Consider the following 22,095-nt stretch of genomic DNA (forward strand, 5'->3'; position numbering starts at 1 on the left):
TCCGTTTTTACATTATCCGATCCGATATCGGATGTCGGAAGGATTTCAAATATTTCAATTGAAAAAATCCAAGATGGCGCCTTTAATGTATGGGATATCGGTCCTACATCTGATATCGGATCGGATAATGTGAAAACGCACTTAGCTCAATTCGGATTGGTAGCTTCAGATACATCTTTAACTTTCTTCGCAGATATACCTATGCAGATTTCCTCACGATGTTTTCCTTCACCGAACGGCTAGTAAGAATGTACAGTGAGCTGCGAAATTACATGGAGGAATTATGAATTAATTCATTGATAAATTCGCCAAGCACTTTTCCAGCTCACTGTACAGTAAAATAAAAATCTTTCAATGGGCTCGTTTAGCGTCATTTATACTATGTAATTATTGTTAACTCGCTCCTTTGTAACCACGCCTGCTAATGGAGCATAGATCTATTTCATTTAAGTCCATTTTCGCTAGAGATTATATACCTATTAATTTTTTTTAACAGGTGGACGCGACAGACAACTCCGAAAGTATTCTCGAGGACGACGAGTGCCCGCTTGCCATCGTAATGACCCACCCGCACCGCAGTGAGTAATGTGTTCTTTCAACCCATTTCTTCTTCGTTTCACACTTTATACAGGGTTAAATTTTAACCCTTAATTGAGCAATGGTCGATCTGACGAACATGACCATTGACCTTAATTTTGTATTTTTTCCGAATCAGAATAATTAGAACTATTGAGCGCCGTAGACACTTGAACTCGTGAGCATGACTATTTTTTGACAGATTGAGGGTTAAGGAGCTATACTTTGCAAAGAGACTTTAGATGTCATAAAGAATAGCTTTTATTATGGGGCCAATATGCTGTAATCGCAGAAACAAATTTGTTTGTTCTATAGAAACGAGCCGTCAGTCGGGATACTCGGGACGTATGAAACAGTCCAGGTTTGGTCCCATTATAAAAGTTGTTCATTATGATCTCAAAAGTATAGGTTAGTCCTTAAAATTTCAACCTCTAATTTACGCCTAGCAACAATGGTCCCTCATATTTTAGATTTACCCATTTTACTCTCAGCCTCAAACAGGATTCGTGACGTGAAACTGTGTAAGGCTTATGTAAAGCCTCTCGCTTGGATTAACTGCGGATTCTCCTAACCTAATGCTTCAGTGATATTCTTAGAGGATGTGCGTTCATGTAGCCGTCTTTTGAAGGAAATCCCCTCCCGTAAAGTACACACAAATATAAACGTAGAATTCGTAGAAACGAAAAGATGCTTAGAATTCGGCGACAACATTCAATATAGGTATGTACGGAGTTTACGGATTACTTTATAACCTTAAGCTTATTGATGAATGAGGTGTCGTAGTTGAACGGTTGCTGATGTATCGATTTAAATAAATAAACAAATAAATAAATGTTGGGGACACCTTACACAGATCAACTTAGCCCCAAACTAAGCAAAGCTTGTACTATGGGTGCTAAGCGACGATATACATACTTAAATAAATAAATACATACTCATATACATAGAAAACATCCATGACTCAGGAACAAATATCTGTGCTCATCACACTAATAAATGCCCTTACCGGGATTCGAACCCAGGACCGCGGCTTAGCAGGCAGGGTCACTACCGACTGAGCCAGACCGATCGTCAAGTCCGATTTGTTTTTGTCTATGGCAAAGCCTTATTACCCGAAAAAGTAGAAAAGAAACAGTCCATCAAGTTTTGGCTTGACACGGTAAATAAGAGCGGTGTCTGTTCCGATTAATTCCATTCTCATTTAACTCATGTTGGATGTGTTTTGAGACCTTTCGGTATCATGGCATGCATAAATTAGTCTTATGTTATTGTAAGCTTTTGTTTGACTTGCCCTGTGGGTTCACTACCCCTGGATCTGTCAAATTTGATAGCTCGGGTTTGTTTACACTTTTTTCAACAGCCAAAAGTACAAGGTATAATTTATTTCAGCGATTTGCTTGTTACAACTTTTGTCTTGTATTGAAAAAGTTTTCATGTACATATTTATGTTTGTTATGTCTGTCTATTTTACCTTTTTGAAACAAATGCATAATAAAAATAGTATGAATACAGGAATAAGGGGTGGAATAACATCCGCATAGTAGTAAGTAGTTAGTTATATTTTAAACCTACTTTTAACAGGGGCCGAATATTGAAAAAAAGTTTAAATAAACTTCACTCTTTTCCCCCAGTTCATTCATTGAAATTTCCTAGCAATCACGAATAGGATTAAAAACAAACATTTCATATTTTGTGTTTTAAAAGTGGCACTCAAACTCGAGTAATTTCTACAGGTGAATTGCTTCAAGCAATTCCGTTTTTACTGAGCAGATTTGGCGGGACTACAAAATGTATAACAGTTAACAACAAAATAAAAGTTACACGATCTCGAGAGACTCGAGTCGAATTCGGTTCTCAATAAAGTGATCTCCTATTGAAGCCTCGTCATAAAAAGCAAGTAATCAAATAAAAACATTATTATACATTCCTGTTGGCATTCATTTAATGATATCTTTGTCTCTTTATTATGCTTAAAAGCAGAGACAATGGTATCAAGTCCGCTTATTTGTCGTATTTGGTGCAGTAATCAGATTATGCGTACCGGCTCGCTCATGTGGACGTGCGACGGTATTGAAAGCTAATCATTCGTGAAGAGTAAAATATGCTCGATCGGCCTATTTTCCTCACAAGGGACTGTATTCACTCAATCATTCCAACGACTGTGTATATTTCAATGTCAATGCAATACCATGTTCTCCCTTCGTGCTTGTGAGTAGGTCGAATGAGGGAACAAAATAATCTGATACGGGAAATAAGGCCTAACATCGGCCACCCCTCAAAATATCAGCTACCATTTTTCATAGTGCTCGTTGTAGCTAATAGCTGATTAGAACGTTGATAAATGGAGGTTGATTGAAGGTTATCTAACTCTACTTTTTAACACAGTAATAAGGTGTTTAATTGTTTATGTTTAAAATTTGTACGTCTAAAAAAATGAAATGTTATTTTCGTAGGTACTTTAGCTTTACTTCTTTGTGCTTTGTTACTAAAATCTACAGTCAGGTGCCCTCGTAGCCGCTATTAGAGTATAAAGTCCTTTTTGGACGTTAAAGTGCGCAACCTGGCGAAATTCAGCAATCCGTATTCAGAGAATGTATAGATAGATCGACGAAGCAAAAAAAGAATCGGCATTCAGCTCACAGTCGCGCCCGAGAGGTGATTTGTTGAAGTGTAATAGCCTTGTTTCTCGCCGTTCCTTTTGACGCGCGTGTAACAAGCTTACACAGTTTTTGTAGCCCCGCAATAAAACACTTAGTTGCAACGAAATTATGTACCATTCAGCGTCAGCGCTAATTCAAAATGTGTAGAATTTACTTACATCCTTTTCTATAGGAGTGCCTCTCTGATTTCCGTTCGTGCAGGATTGTTTAGTTCGTCGTGTGTTGCGTTGCTTAGAGCTGTAAGTCTTATGTTACCAGCTAGCTTACACGTTAAGTACACGGAAAATGTAAGCATATTACTTTACTCAAGCGGCTGATGAGCTACATAATAATATCACGAACGTTTTCTTGTATAAGTTATTTTCCCTCTAAAAATAATGTAAGAAAGTCACTAACTCTCTTTTACTAAATAAATAATAACGGCTTTCAAAGACTAAAGTGGATTGGGAGAACCTAGGCAAGCTATTCCTGAACTTTAAGGACTTAAATATGACCTGAGAGGGCATTAATTGATTGATAAGAGGCTTTTACGAGTTGGTACATATGTGTTTAACAGTTGCTATATAGTTCGTTACGAGTCAGGCCCACCAAGGTTAAATTGGTATTGTGTCGATCGCTGTCAAAGTAACAGACATGTTCAAGTAAGGTGTACATTATTTATCTTGCGCCGGGGAACTTGACGATCGGCGAATACGAATAAAGCGTTCTAAAGGTTAAAGGTCATAAATGGCCAGCCGTAAACAGTACGACCTAAATAAGGTGCGCTGCAAGTAACGGGTTCAGCACGTGCATGATGGACTTAACGTGCTAATAAGGAACAAACCGACCTAATTATGATTTACGCGGCTACCAAGCTAGCAGCTACAGTCCCCGCGGTAGCTAATTCGTGGAGCCATTACATTGCCTCATTTAGATGCAAATCTCTCGGATAAAAACAAAATCACGTCTTTAATACGGGAGCAACGAATTTTAAATTACTTTTTCAGTACAAATTGTGCTTTTTATACGCACTAGTGCGAGAAGTGGTTCATTATATGCCAGGTCGAAACTTTGAAGGCTCATCTGTACTGAAAAACGTCGGTCGTACGATACAAGTGCGTAAAAAAGGAAGTTCGAAACGAGTGGCGATAAATTAAAACACGACCGAAGGGAGTAATGTACTATTTCATGCCTAATCTTAAAACTGTGTAACCAAAGTCAAGCCATTAAATACATTCAATATTATAGGACATTCTTACACAGATTGACTGAGTCCCACATAATTTTCAGAAGGGTGTTGTTGGGTACTCACACAGCGATATACCAAATAAGAAATGCTCTTACCGGGATTCGAACCCAGGACCATCCACTTAGCAGGCAGAGCCACTACCAACAACGCCAGACCGGTCGTCAATTACATTAATGAAAGGATAGCAAAATCGTTCTGTGTCAATAATAACCACTAAATTACTTGTAACAACTTTTTAAAGAACGAATACCTTTTAAATATGTTATTCTGTAGGTAATTATAAAAGGTTATTGGGTCAGTACCTATATGCTATTTTAAAACAAAAAAAAGTACTTGAATAGCTAAATCCGATTTGGAAACTGATATTGGCAGGTAATAACGAAAAACTCAAGCCGCGATCTATCCAAGATTCAGTGATCCGTAGATGACGAAATGTGAATTGATATGAATGAGATGAATATCTCCCGTGATTCAATTCGCTGAAAACGAGATAATGCAGCTGATCGAATCTAAATAACACATTTTGGTTTCTGTGAAAAATTGTATTTTGTCGTTAAAAAGAAAATAAAACGCTGAAGCTCCGTTTTGTGGTTTTTAATTAACGTAACAATTTAATTGCTATGACTCATGCACGTCCGGGAAATTTAATAATAATAAAACACTTTGCTGTGTGCAATTAAAAACCCTACGTGTAGTGTGCAGATTAGATCAATGATTGGAATTAGAATGAAGTCGTTACTTGTAACTGAACAGTGAGCCTGTCTACTAAATAGTCCATAAAAAGTTCAATTTCCTAGTAGGAAATGAGTGTTCGTTACTCATTGTGTGATAGATAAGGCTGCTCATTAAGGGAATCCGCGGGCTCGAGACGGTCCGCGGCTCCGCAATTTCCGCGAAGCTCGTCCTGGTGGCGCGGACAATGCTCGCGCCCCGCTCCCAGCAGGGAACAGCGGGCGCAGGGACGGCAGTCGCCCGCCAGACGCCGCGCCGCGCGCCGAGCGCACGAGCGCCCGCGACGCTTCCCGCGCCATCACTTCGACATGGATTGGGGCATCCGCCGTAAGTCCTCGCACCGAACCCACCGACCTCTCCTCGCCCGCGGCCGACCTCGTGCGGCTGCCGCCGGTGGCCCGCTCCGCCGCCGCCGGCGGCACTGCCACCGGTCACTAGTAAACAAACGCATGTGGCTCAGAGTAGTCCGACCGGTGTGCCCGCAGATGCCGGTCGGCTCGCCGGTGATGGTATTTTTAACTCGTTCCGTAGTTCGATGTCCGTTGTTTCGCCGAATCGATAGGTATGCATAATACCGACCCTCAAGGTCTCGAAGCGGTTTGGCATCACTTTAGTTTTCAAGTTGCACCAACTTGGTTAGAAGTTTTGAGCCGTAGATATAAATTGCAGCTGTGTCGTAAACCGGTCGCGAATATATTCATAGTACATTTGGAGTGGTTTTATTCGAGATCATGGACCTAATCCGCGAGGATTCGAAACTTTCGAAATCATTTCACGGCGACCTCAATAAACGAGATATTTCTTTTGTCTCATCGTGAACCGGTTTTATTTCGTCGCGAAATGTCACGATAAAGAGAGCTTTTACGTCCGCTCATAAACTGGTGTGTCTACGAGTAACATGACCTTTTAACATCTTCTTTAAAAGTATCTACCTAAGCTCAACACACAAATTGTTCCTTTAACGGCTCCCACGAGTTGCCAGTGATATGTGAAGCTCGCTTATAGGAGTCAAGGTTTGAACAAAGACAAAATGCATTGTGTGAAATAGTGACCTAGGATACGGGTATGGTAATTCTACTTACATTACATACTATGTACTAATATTTAGATACTACTAAGTACATATTCTACAAAGTAGGTATTGAAAGTATTGTATTAATAAACCATAAACATTATATGCACCTAAGCCGTAGCCCTTTTTTTCTCAAACGTGAGCCAACATAATAATACCTAATAGCAGAGTTACTCATTATCCAAGGACTAGTTTTTGTTCGCCAGAACGGGGTTAATTAATTACAGGCGCAAACACCAGGCAAACAGTTGCGACTGGCTCCATGCAGTCAGGTGCATACATTATGCACGTTTCCTTTTATTTGCGTGCTGTGTGTGTGCGCGACTTAGACCACCCTTTTATACATGCTTTTATGTATTTCTGAAGCAATGGGTTGTCTAGGTCTATTTGATATTTTATTCCTGTTTTTTTTTTCCACTTTTATTAGTTAACATCACTATAGCATAGGCACAGTATAAACCAGTAATAACTCTTCTTACAAACTTCACGCCGCGCGGTGTGTCCCCCTCCCTCCCCTCGCATGCAGCGAAAACATGCGAAACTGGTAATTATTGGGCTGGACAGTCGGGGCCGCGTTTGCGCGCTGTTTTGATGTGTGTGTGAAAATGACGTCAGTGCCGAGGTCATTTCGTTACTGTAGTGTTTATGGATGTATGGAGAACAGTTCTAAAAATCCGGATATAACATTCTTCACAATTCCTAGACTTCCAGAAAAGTAAGTGGTTTTTATACTTATATTTTTGCAGCGTTAGGTAAAAGTGAGATATAGTGATGCATTCAAATCAATAAGGATTTACCTGTAACGACATTAATTACTTTGCAACCAAATACTTGTTTTTTATTTAGGTAGATGATGCGATCTATCTTATCTCGAAAGTTTGGTACCTACTTAAATATTGTGGAACCATCTATTCAGACATTTTATGTAAATACTATTTCGTCAGTATTTAAGAAAAAAACACGTACCTACTTGAATGGTACGTAGTAGAAAGTGCGTTTTTGTTTTAAATAATATCTAAGTATAACGTATAAATTACCACATTATTATAAATTACCACTACGTGATGTGAAAAGCCGTCCCCGTGAATATCTCATTTTGCTCGGGAATCGGGATCGTTACACAATCTAGTATTGCGCTTATGAGACTAAATATATGAATAATATTTTTTTGTGTATTCAATATTGACTGGTGTGGTATTGTTATACTAATACTTACAGTTACCTAATACTTCTAATAGTACCTATTAGATAACAACAACTTACTTTGTACGAAGTTGATTGATTAACTTTATAGTAATTTTGTTCAACCCTGCGTGACCTTGCGCAGTAGAGACCGCCCGCATCTACCTGCCGGAGATTAACTACTGAATATTCCTTATACTGTGGCATAGGCATAGCACAACATTTTTTTCGCGGTCGAACTAAAGAGGAAACCTTACTGACTAGAATAAATAAAATTAAAAACCAATTATTTTGTCAGAATCAGCATACTATTCAAAAGGAAATTTCTGCTACCAGTGCAATAAAATTTCTGCAAGATGCTAATGGAATTGTTTATCTTATATTGATTTAAACTAACACGATCTTCACTCATATTATTAAATTAAAACGGGACTTAATCGCGTAAAACTTACGTTTTATATTTAACCCGACGTTTCGGACATGACATTACGTCCGTGGTCACGGGTAGACTGGCTGGGAGTTGTATCAACATCTTCTAGCTGTACGAGTTTTTCGAACTACCCGCACTTGATTGTCATCAGTCACTTTTACGCTAGGGTTGCCACTCTGCCTACATACAACACTCACGACATCCGATGGTATGAGATGGTATTGTTTATCTTCATCTGAACTTAAAAAATTCTTAGGATCCAAATTGTAACTAAAAACCACTACTACACTTAAAACAAACTTTTTCTTCGATTGTTGGGTCGAAATTGTCCTTGCTGAGTCAAATTGGACAATCATTGGTCATCAAAACGATGTTTGAATCATATCAAGTTGGTTGTCAATTGTCATTCGCGCTAGCGTCTCGCTCGCGCTAATACTTTTACGGACAAATCTCATTGAATGCGCGAGTAACAGCTGACGTTAACTACATGACTCCAATTCATTGATCGTTGATGATGAAGACATTGATGACATTCGAATTGGCCTAATTAAAAAAGAAATACACATCTCTGTGAACAGAACATTCAGCATTTAGCAAACAGATAACCGTGAAGTTTTCCCTCTATAGTTTTGAACTGTAATCTAAAGCAAACCCAGTAGCTCGACAGAGTTTATCATAATCATATGGGCCGCTCCAAATTCTGTTATGTCATGTACTTACATAATAGAGTCTTGAGATTAGATTCTGTTCAGTGGAGTGAAGCGAAAAGCGTCTCCCTTATTCCCCGGCCACTTTCCAACGTTTTAGTGGGCGGGACTAAGCATTTTGCTAATATTTTGTCCAAGTATGGGGCACATGCAGGAATAGAACTAGACAGTCTAGCCACACGTGCATGGTTACAATTATTTAAAATTGCTCTGCCCATTTAATATGAATATCTTGCACTTAACTCATTTAGAAATTTGGTAGGTATTAAGAAAATTGAGTTTCGTGAAAACAGTCATGGTAAAACTTTTTTTTTTACTCAAATTAGGCTAGCGTTTAGCGTTAATGACTTTCTAAGCTTAGCATCTTTTGCAGGCGCTTCTTCTCGATAATTACCTACAATAAATGAATAGCATTACTGAATTCCTAATGCACATTAGAATCCTTGCGGCAGTGGCACTATTTAGACGTGTTAAACTAGAAAACCACGGTGTGCATAAATTAGCTCTATGTTTAAACATAACAAATGTGTAGACCGACTAATAAGATTTCTTTCATTAGCATTCACATATACATAATAGTAACGAGCCTTTTTGTTATGAGTACCTAGATAAAGAATTCGGACTAACTGTATTTTATTTTGTGTGTTAATATTATCAAATATATTTTAATCATAATCTATATGCTAAAGTTAACAGTGACAGCCTCGTTTGTTCTTCATAAAACACGTAGTTTGCTATCCAAACATCGTGTTTTCAGTCGCGCTCGAGTGCTTAGACATGTAAAGTACTTAACAACATGTGCTGTCGCTATATATAACGCCAGCCTACTCCAAGTTTTACTTTTAAAATGCCAAGGCGACGTGAGTGACACACCTGCCCTAATAACCCTATTGGATCGACGGCGGAGACGAATAGCTAGTGTATTAGCTCGGGATCAACTTGGAGGCCCGGAGCCCCGCGCTCCGCGTCGGTGTTCGCCAAACTTGCCCTGATACATACTAACTACTGGTTTAAAGCCAGCGTACCCTTACCTATGTAGTTTTAATCCAAATTAACTCAGAAGTTTCTGTAGTCCAAAGAACTGTGGGATTCTCATTATTAATCCTTAATTTTAAATCCGCTTACTTATGTATGAGACGCAGCTGCTACAGCTATTTTGTTAAACAAATGAGATATCTTGACCATAGCTGGGCACCGTTAATCAAATAGTTAACTTCGATAATCGTTAATCCGTTACTTAAAAAGTTAACTTCGTTAATCGTTAAAGCGATACATTTCTGTAGATTTAACGGAAGTTAAAGTTAATCGATAATCCGTTAACACGTCATAACAATAGGACTCCACTGTAGGTATTATCAATTTCTATTTACTAAGTATCCACCAAAAACCATTAAAACCTGTGACGCCAATCGGTAAAAAACCGAAATGTAATAATTACTGTCTCTTCGGGCTTTTCCCGCCGTTGGTTGGCTAAATCCTAGGTTTTACTTCGGATTGGTAATTATTGGGTCATTCATGCGGTCGCGATCGTGGTGCGTCGGTTCTTCAGATTGAGATTTGATATGACAACTCGATGCTGTGGGCCACGATAACTTGGTAGAGTAATCTAATAGTCATAGGGCTTACGGCGAAATTATGGTCAAAAGCTGCACTTTATGCAGAAAGCAAGCCACTTTGCACAGTGATACTAGGGACCAATACAAATGATTTCATCCGAGGAAACACGATTTTCATCCACTAGAATTCAAGATGGCGGACATTTTCCAAAATGGCGGCCGCATATTTTTAATAATTTATAGAATCATAACGGTTGCACCGATTTTGATGGTTGAGGTGTGTATCAGTTCGTATTGAAGAGTTTATTAATATAAAAAATTAAAGTCATAAAAAAATTAAGATGGCGGCCGAATAATAAGAAAAATATGAAATTTTCAAACTTTTTTTTTCATTCTCGTGAAATTTACCAATAAATTTTCTATGACATGGCCACATTTTTATGTATTTAAATTAAACCTGATAATATTATCTACATAATAAAGTAAAAATTATGAAAATCCGCTGAGAAGTTTTTGAACTGTACCCATTTCAAATGGAGCGCGCGGATTTGAAAGACGTTTTTGCACGTGATGTAAAAAAATTTGGAATCATAACGGCTGCACCGATTTTAATGGTTGGGGTGGCTATCAGTTTGTATTAAAACTTTTATTAATATAAAAATTAAAATCATTTAAAAAATTAAAGATGGCGGCCGAATAATAAGAAAAATATGAACTTTTCAAATTTTTTTTTGTATTCTCACGAAATTTACGAATAGTTTTTCTACGATATGGTCACATTTTTATTTATTGAAATAAAATCTGATAATATCACCTGCAAAATAAAACAAAAAATATCAAAATCCGTTCAGTAGTTTTTGAACTATACGCATTGCAAATGAAGCGCGCGGGTTTGAAAGACGTCTTTGCACTTGATGTGATGCATCGTATCGTTTGGTACCGCTATACACGCAAGACTGATTATTTATTTTGGTCACAACTTACTATATTACTGTTCAGAATCAATGTTTTTAGTATTTATATACATTATTAGTTTTTTATTCCGAGTTTAGGTATATTTAGATAACCCCGTAAACTTTGATGGTCATAATTCTTATTTTAATACATAAAAGAACTTCAATAGGTACACATAACATTTGTATCACTTCTCCTTTTCAAGGCTAGAGATAATCTCCGACAACTTCTGTAGGGGGCTACGGAAACATATATTAATACAAAACTTATTTTTTGCTTCTCGTCTAGGTTATACTGAAAGATAAAAGTCATACAAAATAATATCAAAATACAAGGAAATAATGAATAAATAATAATTTATAATATCATTTTTGCAATATACTTTTTTCGGCAGCTGCCTTTGCAAATGTTACATTGCATTATTTGCATTGCGCAGGGTAGACCCACAACACGTACAGCGTATTGTTTCGCAGCCTTTTTCACAACCGCAATTGACCAAGTATACCCATTCATACCATATCTCCCTGTTTTCAGACCACTGCAGTACTCAACTATCATTGTACGTCTTCCAACCCCAGGATGATGGCATAGGCATATAAGTAATATCCAGAATATGGGGCGTTGTTGTTGTTATACGACACGGAGCGCAAGTGCCGATGTTGGTTACTAATTTATTTTTGGTGGTAAACAGTTTCTTGCTCACCAAGTTCAGGTGAAATTTTCAATCATGGCGATTATTCCTCCAGGAAGACTTTGTAGTTACTGCGATGTTTCTATCAAAGCTGGTATAACTTCAGGGCGTGCAAACAATGTTTTAGAATATGATTTTTTCTTTTTGTATTGAAAAAAGAAGTGGTGTCATACGTAAAGGGGTAAAAACCACGAAGAGCAGTCGGTCTTCCAGTGTCCAAAGTGTTGGCTATTTTATAACTTATACTCTGGCAGGTTATTCTCCTTTGAAATATTAAGAAAATATACTAGACAAGACTAAAATTTCCCAATATAATGAGCTCCATAGATCCCATGCTTAAATGCCAAATTGGGACCGTTCTTCACACATATTTTAGTGAGCAAGCGTGAACTTTGCCACCCTGAACTCACTCGAGGCCTCTTCATGAGGAAAAGACAAAGGTCGAGGCTCTAAGCTAGGTCCAAACCCGAATCTGGCCACTGACTTTACATCTATCCTTCACCCGTACTTCAGAGTTCAGTAGTTTTTATTTAAATACCAAGACATCTGTATCGGAAGATCTGATGATACGCGTGAGTCCCTGAGATACAATGAGGCTATCGGCTTCTTCCGGTTACGTTCCTAATATGGTTTACCCTGAAATAGCAGAGCAAATGTACTCTGAGAAAGTAAATTGTTTAGACAAACAATTCACCACACTAATAACATCAACAGGTTTAGACATTACAGGTTAACATTACAGTTTCTGGAAAAAGCCTTGTTGGTTGTCAGTGTATTCCTGGAGGAATAATGGCCAAGCTTGAAAAGTTCACCTGCGGCCTATATATGATCCTTTATCGGTGAACTTGGTGCGCAAGGAACTGTTTCCAACCAAAATTAATAACCAGCATCCCACCAACATCGTCAGCACTACAATAACATAGGCTCCTTGTCGTATAACAAGCAGACCATCTCCAAACGTAGGCTAAGTAGACGAGAAAAGAAAATAAGTTATTTTATACATAGATATTTTTGTAGCCCCCTACAGAAGTTGTCGAGAATTATCTCTGGAGTTCTCGGAAAGGAAATTGCTATTAATACAAATGTTATGTTATTTGCATTTAAGTTCTTTTAGGTTTTGCCCGTGCGGTGACGGGTTAAGAATTTCACCACCCCTTTCTTCCCGTGGGTGTCGTAGAAGGCGACTGTGGGATATGGGTTAAATTGTGGTGCAGGCGAGAGGCTGGCAACCTGTCACTGCAATGTCACAGTTTCGTTTTCTTTCAACCCCTTATTTGCCAAGAGTGGCACTGAAACCTGAGTAGTTTCATGTGCTTTGCCTACCCCTTCATGGGACACAGGCGTGATTGTATGTATGTATGTAAGTTCTTTTAGGTAGGTGTTAAAATAAAAATTATGATCATCAAAGTTTACGGGGGTTATCTAAATATACCTAAACTCGGAATAAAAAACTAATAATGTATATAAATACTAAAACCATTGATTCTGAAAAGTAATATAGTAAGTTGTGACCAAAATAAATAATCAGTCTTGCGTGTATAGCGGTACCAAACGATACGATGCATCACATCAAGTGCAAAGACGTCTTTCAAACCCGCGCGCTTCATTTGCAATGCGTATAGTTCAAAAACTACTGAACGGATTTTAATGTTTTTTATTTTATTTTGCAGATGATATTATCAGATTTTATTTCAATAAATAAAAATGTGACCATATCGTAGAAAAACTATTCGTAAATTTCGTGAGAATACAAAAGAAATTTAAAATTTCATATTTTTCTTATTATTCGGCCGCCATCTTTAATTTTTTAAATGATTTTAATTTTTATATTAATAAACGTTTTAATACAAACTGATAGCCACCCCAACCATTAAAATCGGTGCAGCCGTTATAATTCCAAATTTTTTTACATCACGTGCAAAAACGTCTTTCAAATCCACGCGCTCCATTTGAAATGGGTATAGTTCAAAAACTACTCAACAGATGTTCATGATTTTTATTATTTTATGTAGGTAATATTATCAGGTTTAATTAAAAGACATAAAAATGCAGCCATGTCATAGAAAATTTATTGGTAAATTTCACGAGAATGAAAAAAAAAGTTTGAAAATTTCATATTTTTCTTATTATTAGGCCGCCATCTTAATTTTTTTATGACTTTAATTTTTTATATTAATAAACTCTTTAATACGAACTGATAGACACCTCAACCATCAAAGTCGGTGCAACCGTTATGATTCTATAAATTTTTAAAAATATGCGGCCGCCATTTTGGAAAATGTCCGCCATCTTGAATTCTAGTGGATGAAAATCGTGTTTCCTCGGATGAAATCATTTGTATTGGTCCCTAGTATCACTGTGCAAAGTGGTTTGCTTTCTGCATAAAATGCAGTTTTTTTCCGTAAGCCCTATGACTATAAGGCCCGCGCCGGACTCTAACTCGATGCGTCGGTTGCGCGATTTGTCTGTCATGCCTGATGATTGCACTCTATTCCCAGGTTAGTGATCGATCTAGCACGCCTAATAAGATTTAGAAGATCTCGAATAAGTGATCCAAAGTCGCCAATTGGTCTTTAGACTGTTTATAACCGACGGATCTGCTTTTACCGATAAAACCTAGGTTTTGCCGTACTACGGGTTTTTACAGTAGCGGTAAGAACGTGGTTTTCGCGGCATAGCAAGCCGCTTGGGGTGCTGGATTAACGACTAACGGACTCGATGAAATTTAACGGAAGTTAACGAACCCGTTAACATTTTTTAAAGTTAACTTAAAAGTTAATCCGTTAATCGAAATGTTAACTTCGTTAATTAACGATTAACGGATTAACGAGTTAATGCCCAGCTATGATCTTGACTTGAAGTAGAATGGCGAGCTACGATTGATTTACGACTGATTCCCAGTGATAAAGTCTTAATCAATGTTTAGAATGGGTTGCCGTCTGGCGATGGCATTTCGCTTTTATTAATAACTAGCTTTTACCCGCGGCTTCGCCCGCGTAATAAAAGTATTCATTAAGATTTTCATTTGGATCCTTAGGTTTCTCTGTAGGTATATTTATCTGCGATTATTTCGATTGCACATAATACTTTTGCTTGCAATGATTGTAGAAATATTACACATCGACCACAGCGTAGGTAATTCTATATACGCTGGGGAAACCTTTATAAACATCCCACATAGCCCGTATTTCGACACTATGATCGGTGGGTAAAAAGTACTTTTTTCTATTATCCCTTAAAATTTTTACATTTTGCTTATACTTATCGCAAACGTAATCTTCAAGCAAGCAAACAACGATCGTCTTAGAGCACATTAATTGTAAGAGACCGCCGACCGATTATCCGTATCCCTCTAACGATACCCATATTATCCGTATCCGCATCCGTATCCGTATCCGTATCGCTATCGCTATAGCTATCGCTATCCCTATCCCTATCCCTATCCCTATCCCTATCCCAATCCCTATCCCTATCCCTATCCATATCCGTTATCAAGATGTTCAATGATTTCTTATCAAATGCTAAAATATAAAGTTTCATGGTTTTATCTTTTAAAATTAAGAAATCCCATACAAACTTTCAACCTCTTTTTCAACCCCTTCATCCCTTTTTTTCGAGATAAAAAGTAGCCTATGTTCTGTCTCAGGGTCTAAAGATTGTCTGTTCCAAATTTCATCAAAATCGGTTGCGTGGTTTAAGCGGGAAAGCGTAACAGACAGACAGACAGACAGACAGAGTTACTTTCGCATTTATAATATTATAGTATGGATTTATGCAGGTTATGATTAATACATCTTTCAATTGCCTCCTGACACGGCATTTGTCAACCAATGTCGGAGCAAATATTTATTTCCAACATATGCGTGCTCCGTATCGCACGACATAATTGTATAATATGTGCGTCGGCGAAAATGGATGTTATTAAAATGTGCTAAATGTATCGTGCGAGAACTCGATAACGCCTTAAAATGTATCTAGTGCACGGGGTCGCGAATCGCGAAAGCGAAACTCCGGAATCCTTTTTTTTTATTTTAATATTATGTCGGTGGCAAACAAGCGTACGGCCCGCCTGATGGAAAGCGGTCACCATAACCTATGGACGCCTGCAACTCAAAGAGTGTCACATGCGCGTTGCCACCCCATTAGAAACTTGTACATTCCCTTTTGCTGTGTTAAATACACAGTAAAAAGGAATGCACAAGTTCCAAGGAAGGTTCGGGTTGCCGACGACTTAGAGGACAATAGACGGAATAAGTCATGAAGTTCCGTAAGTCCTCCCGTCATCAGCACACCGCACCCTCGTTGAGCTCTGGCAGCCTTACTCACCGGCAGGAACACAACACTATGAGTAGGGTCTAGTGCTATTTGGCTGCGATCTTCTGTAAGGCGGAGGTTCTACCCCAGTTAGGCTCTGCTCTAGATTCGAGCGAGATGATATCCGCTGTGCTGTGCCCTACCAGTTACCACACAAAGCGGAATATCCTTTCTCTCGATCATACATAATATACATTATACAATGCAGTTGGATCAAGTCATTTCAGTTTAGTTGTAATTATATGCGTAGGTGCTTCAACGACATCAAACAACATTGGCAGGTATTGCACGTTTCATATCGATGAATGTGTTTATTTGCCGAATGCCGTAAGTCTTCTATTCCCATCGGGGTATTATATTGATATGCTATTCAGGTTTTAAATTTCAAATAGAGCAGAAAGAAATATGTACCAACTCTAAAATAAATATATTTTCATAATGTTGATTCCATTTTATAAGTTTTATAACACGTATCATTCGAAGATAGAATCATTTATTTCGTAGTTTTGCAATACCTATACTATACGCATGTAATATCTAAGGTTAATTTTCATTATCTAATTTAAATTATAATCCGTTTAAATTATACTGAGGGTTTTTTAAGGGTATACGAAGATGGGCATAAAGTCGATACGTCATCATTATTAATGTATGCGATGTACTGTCGCGAGCGAACATTGGGAGGCCTCTAAGACATCTTGCAGTTTGTTTCACGTACCTAAAGCCCCCCACACGCACGCCGAATCAATACAATTAGGGAACATTAAGTAAATTAACCTTTCGAGGTAATAGTACTTTACCTAATCATATAAGCCTAAGAGCATTTCACGAACTTTATATTAAGGGAAGGTTAATGTGGAAAAGAAAAGTCTACCTGTCAGGTAAGATCGTCTTGAAGCTCTTTCGTTGCTTTTTAATTTTTGCGTTTGTACACGTACTTCATTAACAGAAGGTCGGTGAAGCAGAACGAGCGTAGCTTTTGCTTCCTCAGACAATACGATGTATGAAATTCTATGCATAAAAACCGGCCAAGAGCGTGTCGGGCCACGCTCAGTGTAGGGTTCCGTAGTTTTTCGTATTTTTCTCAAAAACTACTAAACCCATCAAGTTCAAAACAATTTTCCTAGAAAGTCTTTATAAAGTTCTACTTTTGTGATTTTTTTCATATTTTTTAAACATATGGTTCAAAAGTTAGAGGGGGGGGGACGCACTTTTTTTTCCTTTAGGAGCGATTATTTCCGAAAATATTAATATCATCAAAAAACGATCTTAGTAAACCCTTATTCATTTTTCAATACCTATCCAACAATATATCACACGTTGGGGTTGGAATTTAAAAAATATCAGCCCCCACTTTACATGTAGGGGGTACCCTAATAAAACATTTTTTTCCATTTTTTATTTTTGCACTTTGTTGGCGTGATTGATGTACATATTGGTACCAAATTTCAGCTTTCTAGTGCTAACGGTTACTGAGATTATCCGCGGACGGACGGACGGACGGACGGACGGACAGACAGACATGGCGAAACTATAAGGGTTAATAGTTGACTACGGAACCCTAAAAATTAACCAAAACTTTTTGTTACAATGCGGTATTCATTTAGGAGATGTTCAATAGTAGCCGCGCTATTAGTATTACACAATATGGAGCCTCAGTATATCTACCTATTTGATAATGTTAGTAAAATAGCAAGGGATAACTTTTTGATTTCACTATTACACTAAATTGTCCAGAATTCACGGTTACCTCTATATTTTTTTCTTTCTGACTTGATACGTATCGTGTTTGTGACACTGACGCCATATTAATAATATAATAATTTCGATCTAAGCTTGGACAGACAAACATCGCTGGCAGTTTCAGAACCTATGTCAATGTATTCCTACCATAAAGGTGAATTTATTTAAAGTGTAGTGTTATTGTACACACTTTATTAGAGCATCTAGCCACGCCCAGAGGTGCGGTTTTATGCCCGGAGCGATTTTCGCCCGAAGTTACGGCGGCGGTGCCCTCGCCCGTTCTATAGCTGGTTTTGACAGCTTCAGTCCAACAGGAGTTGTAGTGATACTGCTGTTTCAAAGTTTGATTAGAACTTTATAATAAAATAAATTACTTCCTATAGAAAATGTATCTGTAGGTGAGTAAATGGGCGACATTGATGTAAAAGGCACTAAGGTCAATACGGTAATAATACATTTTGCCTTTTTACTGATTGTCACAGGTGGGTTTTGCGAGTTCATACTTTTGCTACTTGCTACTCACGATTAGTGGTAGACGTATTGAATTCTCAATAAACACTGATTGTCCAAACAGGCCAAACACACTTCTCCTTATGACACACTTACCCGTATTGACCTTATTCCTAAATTACCAAACTCGGCTCATTGCTATCCAAACTCGGCTATTGGTCAGGACCTTAGGATGTTATAGCCGCATAAGCTAAAGATTCAATATCAACCTCGGTCACCAGTGGACTGGGTCACTTGTTCTTTAGTGTATGTATATTGTACACATTTCAGTTTGAGTTACCTAAGTTATCATGTTATCAACCCAAAGCTCATACGCCTGTCTATTGCAATCGAGCCCCTACAGGTATTTGTAACCGTCAAGATTACCCTCTAGACAGCCTCTGAGAGTTTCCGCTTTTCAAAACTTTGAGCGGTGATTTCCGACAGTATAGATCCCTGCAGGCGCCCCGCCAACTTTACCGATATCTCGATTCCCTGAGCGCTAATAAATCGACTACACTCCGGAGTTGTCAATATACCTCAGCTTGCATGGAGCGTTAAAAGTTTAAACCTCAATCACATCCAGTCCGAACGCCTGGCTACAGTAATGTTTCAAAGCCAAACCCCTGCAATCCTTGTTTAACTCGATATTTTTTCCACGCGTACATTTATCCCATCTTTTCGGACATAAACATTGCGGGTGAATAAACCAATTTACACGTAACATCGTCTCTGCGCGAGGTGTTGGAAATGTCTGAAATTGAAAACATGACTCCGTGCATGTCGGGATTGTAAAACCTGGTCCACTGCGGGGAGCTGCGGACATTACGACATTCTCCTTCTTTGTACTTAACGGTACACTTGGACATCATCAGTAATATTTAATTCGTATAAGTACTTATAAATTATTGACTGCTGTCACATTAAGCAAGAGCAGTTGTGTAACAGTCTAAATAAATACTATGTTATTCTTTTGTAAACTAGGTAACTTCTGCATTCAATTTCCTCGCAAATGAAACGCATAAAATAACCTTTCCAATGCAATTTTTACTGCAGAGAAAATTCAGTTGTGTTTTGACCTACGATGTGGAACAAAGAAAATAAATTTGTAGTTTCTTGAAGTAATATTAAGTAAGTGACGACAAATATTTACTGTAATAAATTATGAAATATGAATAATATCAACAAAGAAATGACCTCACACGTTACAGAAAATCACTGTCCAAATAGAACTAGAATCATTATTCGTTGTGTGCGGGTGATTAAGGTAGCCAGCACAGCTCAATGTGGATGACTAGGTGCGGTGTATTAGCACCGGCAACGCGCATTGTAATGCTTGAAGTTGTGTTCAAAGGCTGCAGTGACACTTTACCAGCAGGCGGGCCGTAAGCTTGCCAATTCGTAGCACAAGAGCACAGAGTGTGGTAAGATAAGCCATTTTCAAAACATATTATATTCAGTCCTGATGTCAATATTCACCTCCGTGTTACGGTACGGCTCTTCCGCAACGTGAATGTGATATTAAATAATTCACAAGCCGCGTATCGGTACCTACCTGTAACAGTACGAACATCAAAGATTCCATGTTGAAGCATCAAAATTTGTATTCACTCGGGGCATCATACGGAACTGGGCCGCATCGGAAGGGTTACGGCCGAAAGGTCAGATGCTATGGCCTATATTATCATGATTGTTTGCCAAGAGGATTCGAAGGCCTAGGGGATTCTTTTGTTGATTATATTAACCCGAACGTAATGTGTTACTTGAAGACCTCTTGAGACCGGACCGTTTAAAATATTTCCTCCGTTTTACCTTCGCACTCATTTCGATATTATATTATTTTTACTTGTTATTGTTGCCCAACTTTATGACCCTTCATGTCGCATAAACGTTTTTATGGCTTGACATGTGTAGTTGGGAAAATACACCGCAGTCTAAAATTTTAGTTTTGGCTATCCAAATATTGAAATATACGGTTGTTTGGCTATAATTTTCAAGCGGTATATATTTAGATCTGGATTTACTAGTACTTTTTTTTGCATGGATGCATGAAAACTTAAATGCCTATAAAATTAGAATAGCTTCCCTAGTCATGATTTTAGTAAAACGCTGAAGTTTCATTAAATACTACAAAACTTAAATAAATATTGTTTTAATTAATTGTACTCATAACTAAATCAGACAATTTTGAATTTCTTTATTAAAAACATTCAATAACACATAAACTGCACGTGGTCCTTGTAGTGTAGGTATATCAGTTGATAAATATTAGAATAGATTACCATGTAAGCAGCTCTGTCCAGCCCATGTTGTTTGCTTACGCAAGGTCGCCTGTCATTGTGCCTTTGCGTGCCTGCTGCCGTCTAGATCGCTGCACCCACATCCGAGATTCCCAACCATAGATTTAGGCGCATGATTAAATAAAGCAAAGCAAAAACCTAGATAGTTAATTAAGGTACAGCGGAGCAAATCTCGACTGGGGGACAAATTTAACTGGTCAATTTTTTCCATGTTTTACAATGTTTGCATTATTAAATAGAGTGTCCACTAGTTGTATATGGTAGGCGTGTTCAGTGTATACCTACATGTAGCACTCAACATCATAGTGTAATAATGGAAAAAATGGACTAGTTACAATTTTTTATTTTTTTTATTTATTCAATTAATATACACAATTGTGGGTACAAGAACATTATTTTAAATATAGAGCTCCACAAAACTATTTATATAGTTTGACTGTGGAGTCAGAACTCGCTAATATAACAAAACAAAAATATCGCTGTATTAACACTTTCGAAACCGGGCTCTACGCGGCGCTACGACATTTTCGCTACATACGGGGAAACCCATGTAATCGGCTACGCTTCTACGAGCGGTGTACCCGACAGTCGGGTTCTTGGTAGCGAAAGTGTTAACGATAACAATCTATTGGACGATCCGGTAGGAAGTAATGGCCATCGCCATTCCTATAGGATATCCAAGAGATGTTTTTTAAGTTTGTTCTTGAACACTGTTTTTTTCCGTTCAAGAACAATGTTTGCCGGTAAGGAATTTAATAGATAGGGTACGCGTTTTTTTAGTATTCTGTCTCCATAATAGTTAGACACTCTAGGTACTTGGAATTTACCTGTGGACATCGCTCTCGTACTGAACCTATTATTTACTAATTACCCCCCAATCGAGATTTGCACCGCTGTACCTTACACACATTTTAATTGCCGGAGCCTTGATAATACTAATCACTTCAGAGAATTTTAAAACTGTCGCGAGTGAACTAGAAGACTACAATTCTAGAGACACACGGACAATTTTTGGAAATCACTTTATGGGAGCAGAGCTATATTTTCTAAATCATTGTAACCACCGTAATGGTCCTTTTTGAAAGTCAAATTTCAAACGCTTTTAATCAACAACAATGGTGTTGGTGCAAAGATATTTGCATCGATTCATCTACACAAACAAGTCAATCAAAGTGACACATTATTAATTTAACACTGCATTTTAGTTTCCCCCAGCTTAGACGGTCGGTATTACAGTATTTTTTTTAACTTTTTTGAATTGTGAACTTTAATGGTTTTTATAAAGGACGCTTTTTACAATGTCTTGCTGTATCTATTATCAATTTAAACTGGGTTTTATCACTTTTAGATTAGCACACATGATTACAGAAAAGTTAAAAAAATTGATTTAAAAAAATTCTATACATTATGTTCCGTGTGATATATTGTTGGATAGGTATTTAAAAATGAATAAGGGTTTAC

The 22,095-nt window shown here is 37.9% G+C and overlaps 1 protein-coding gene across 1 annotated transcript in view; it reads left to right on the top strand.

Moving 5' to 3' along the window:
• Window positions 1–22,095, top strand: part of LOC125226430 — a 142,071-nt gene that overhangs the window by 45,061 nt on the left and 74,915 nt on the right. Inside the window, exon 11 of the mRNA XM_048130413.1 lies at window positions 497–578. Coding sequence (XP_047986370.1) covers window positions 497–578 — 82 coding nt within the window. The remainder of the gene's footprint in view (window positions 1–496; window positions 579–22,095) is intronic.

This window comes from Leguminivora glycinivorella, chromosome 5 (assembly GCF_023078275.1).
Source record: "Leguminivora glycinivorella isolate SPB_JAAS2020 chromosome 5, LegGlyc_1.1, whole genome shotgun sequence".
In the NCBI taxonomy this organism is placed as follows: Eukaryota; Metazoa; Arthropoda; class Insecta; order Lepidoptera; family Tortricidae; genus Leguminivora; species Leguminivora glycinivorella.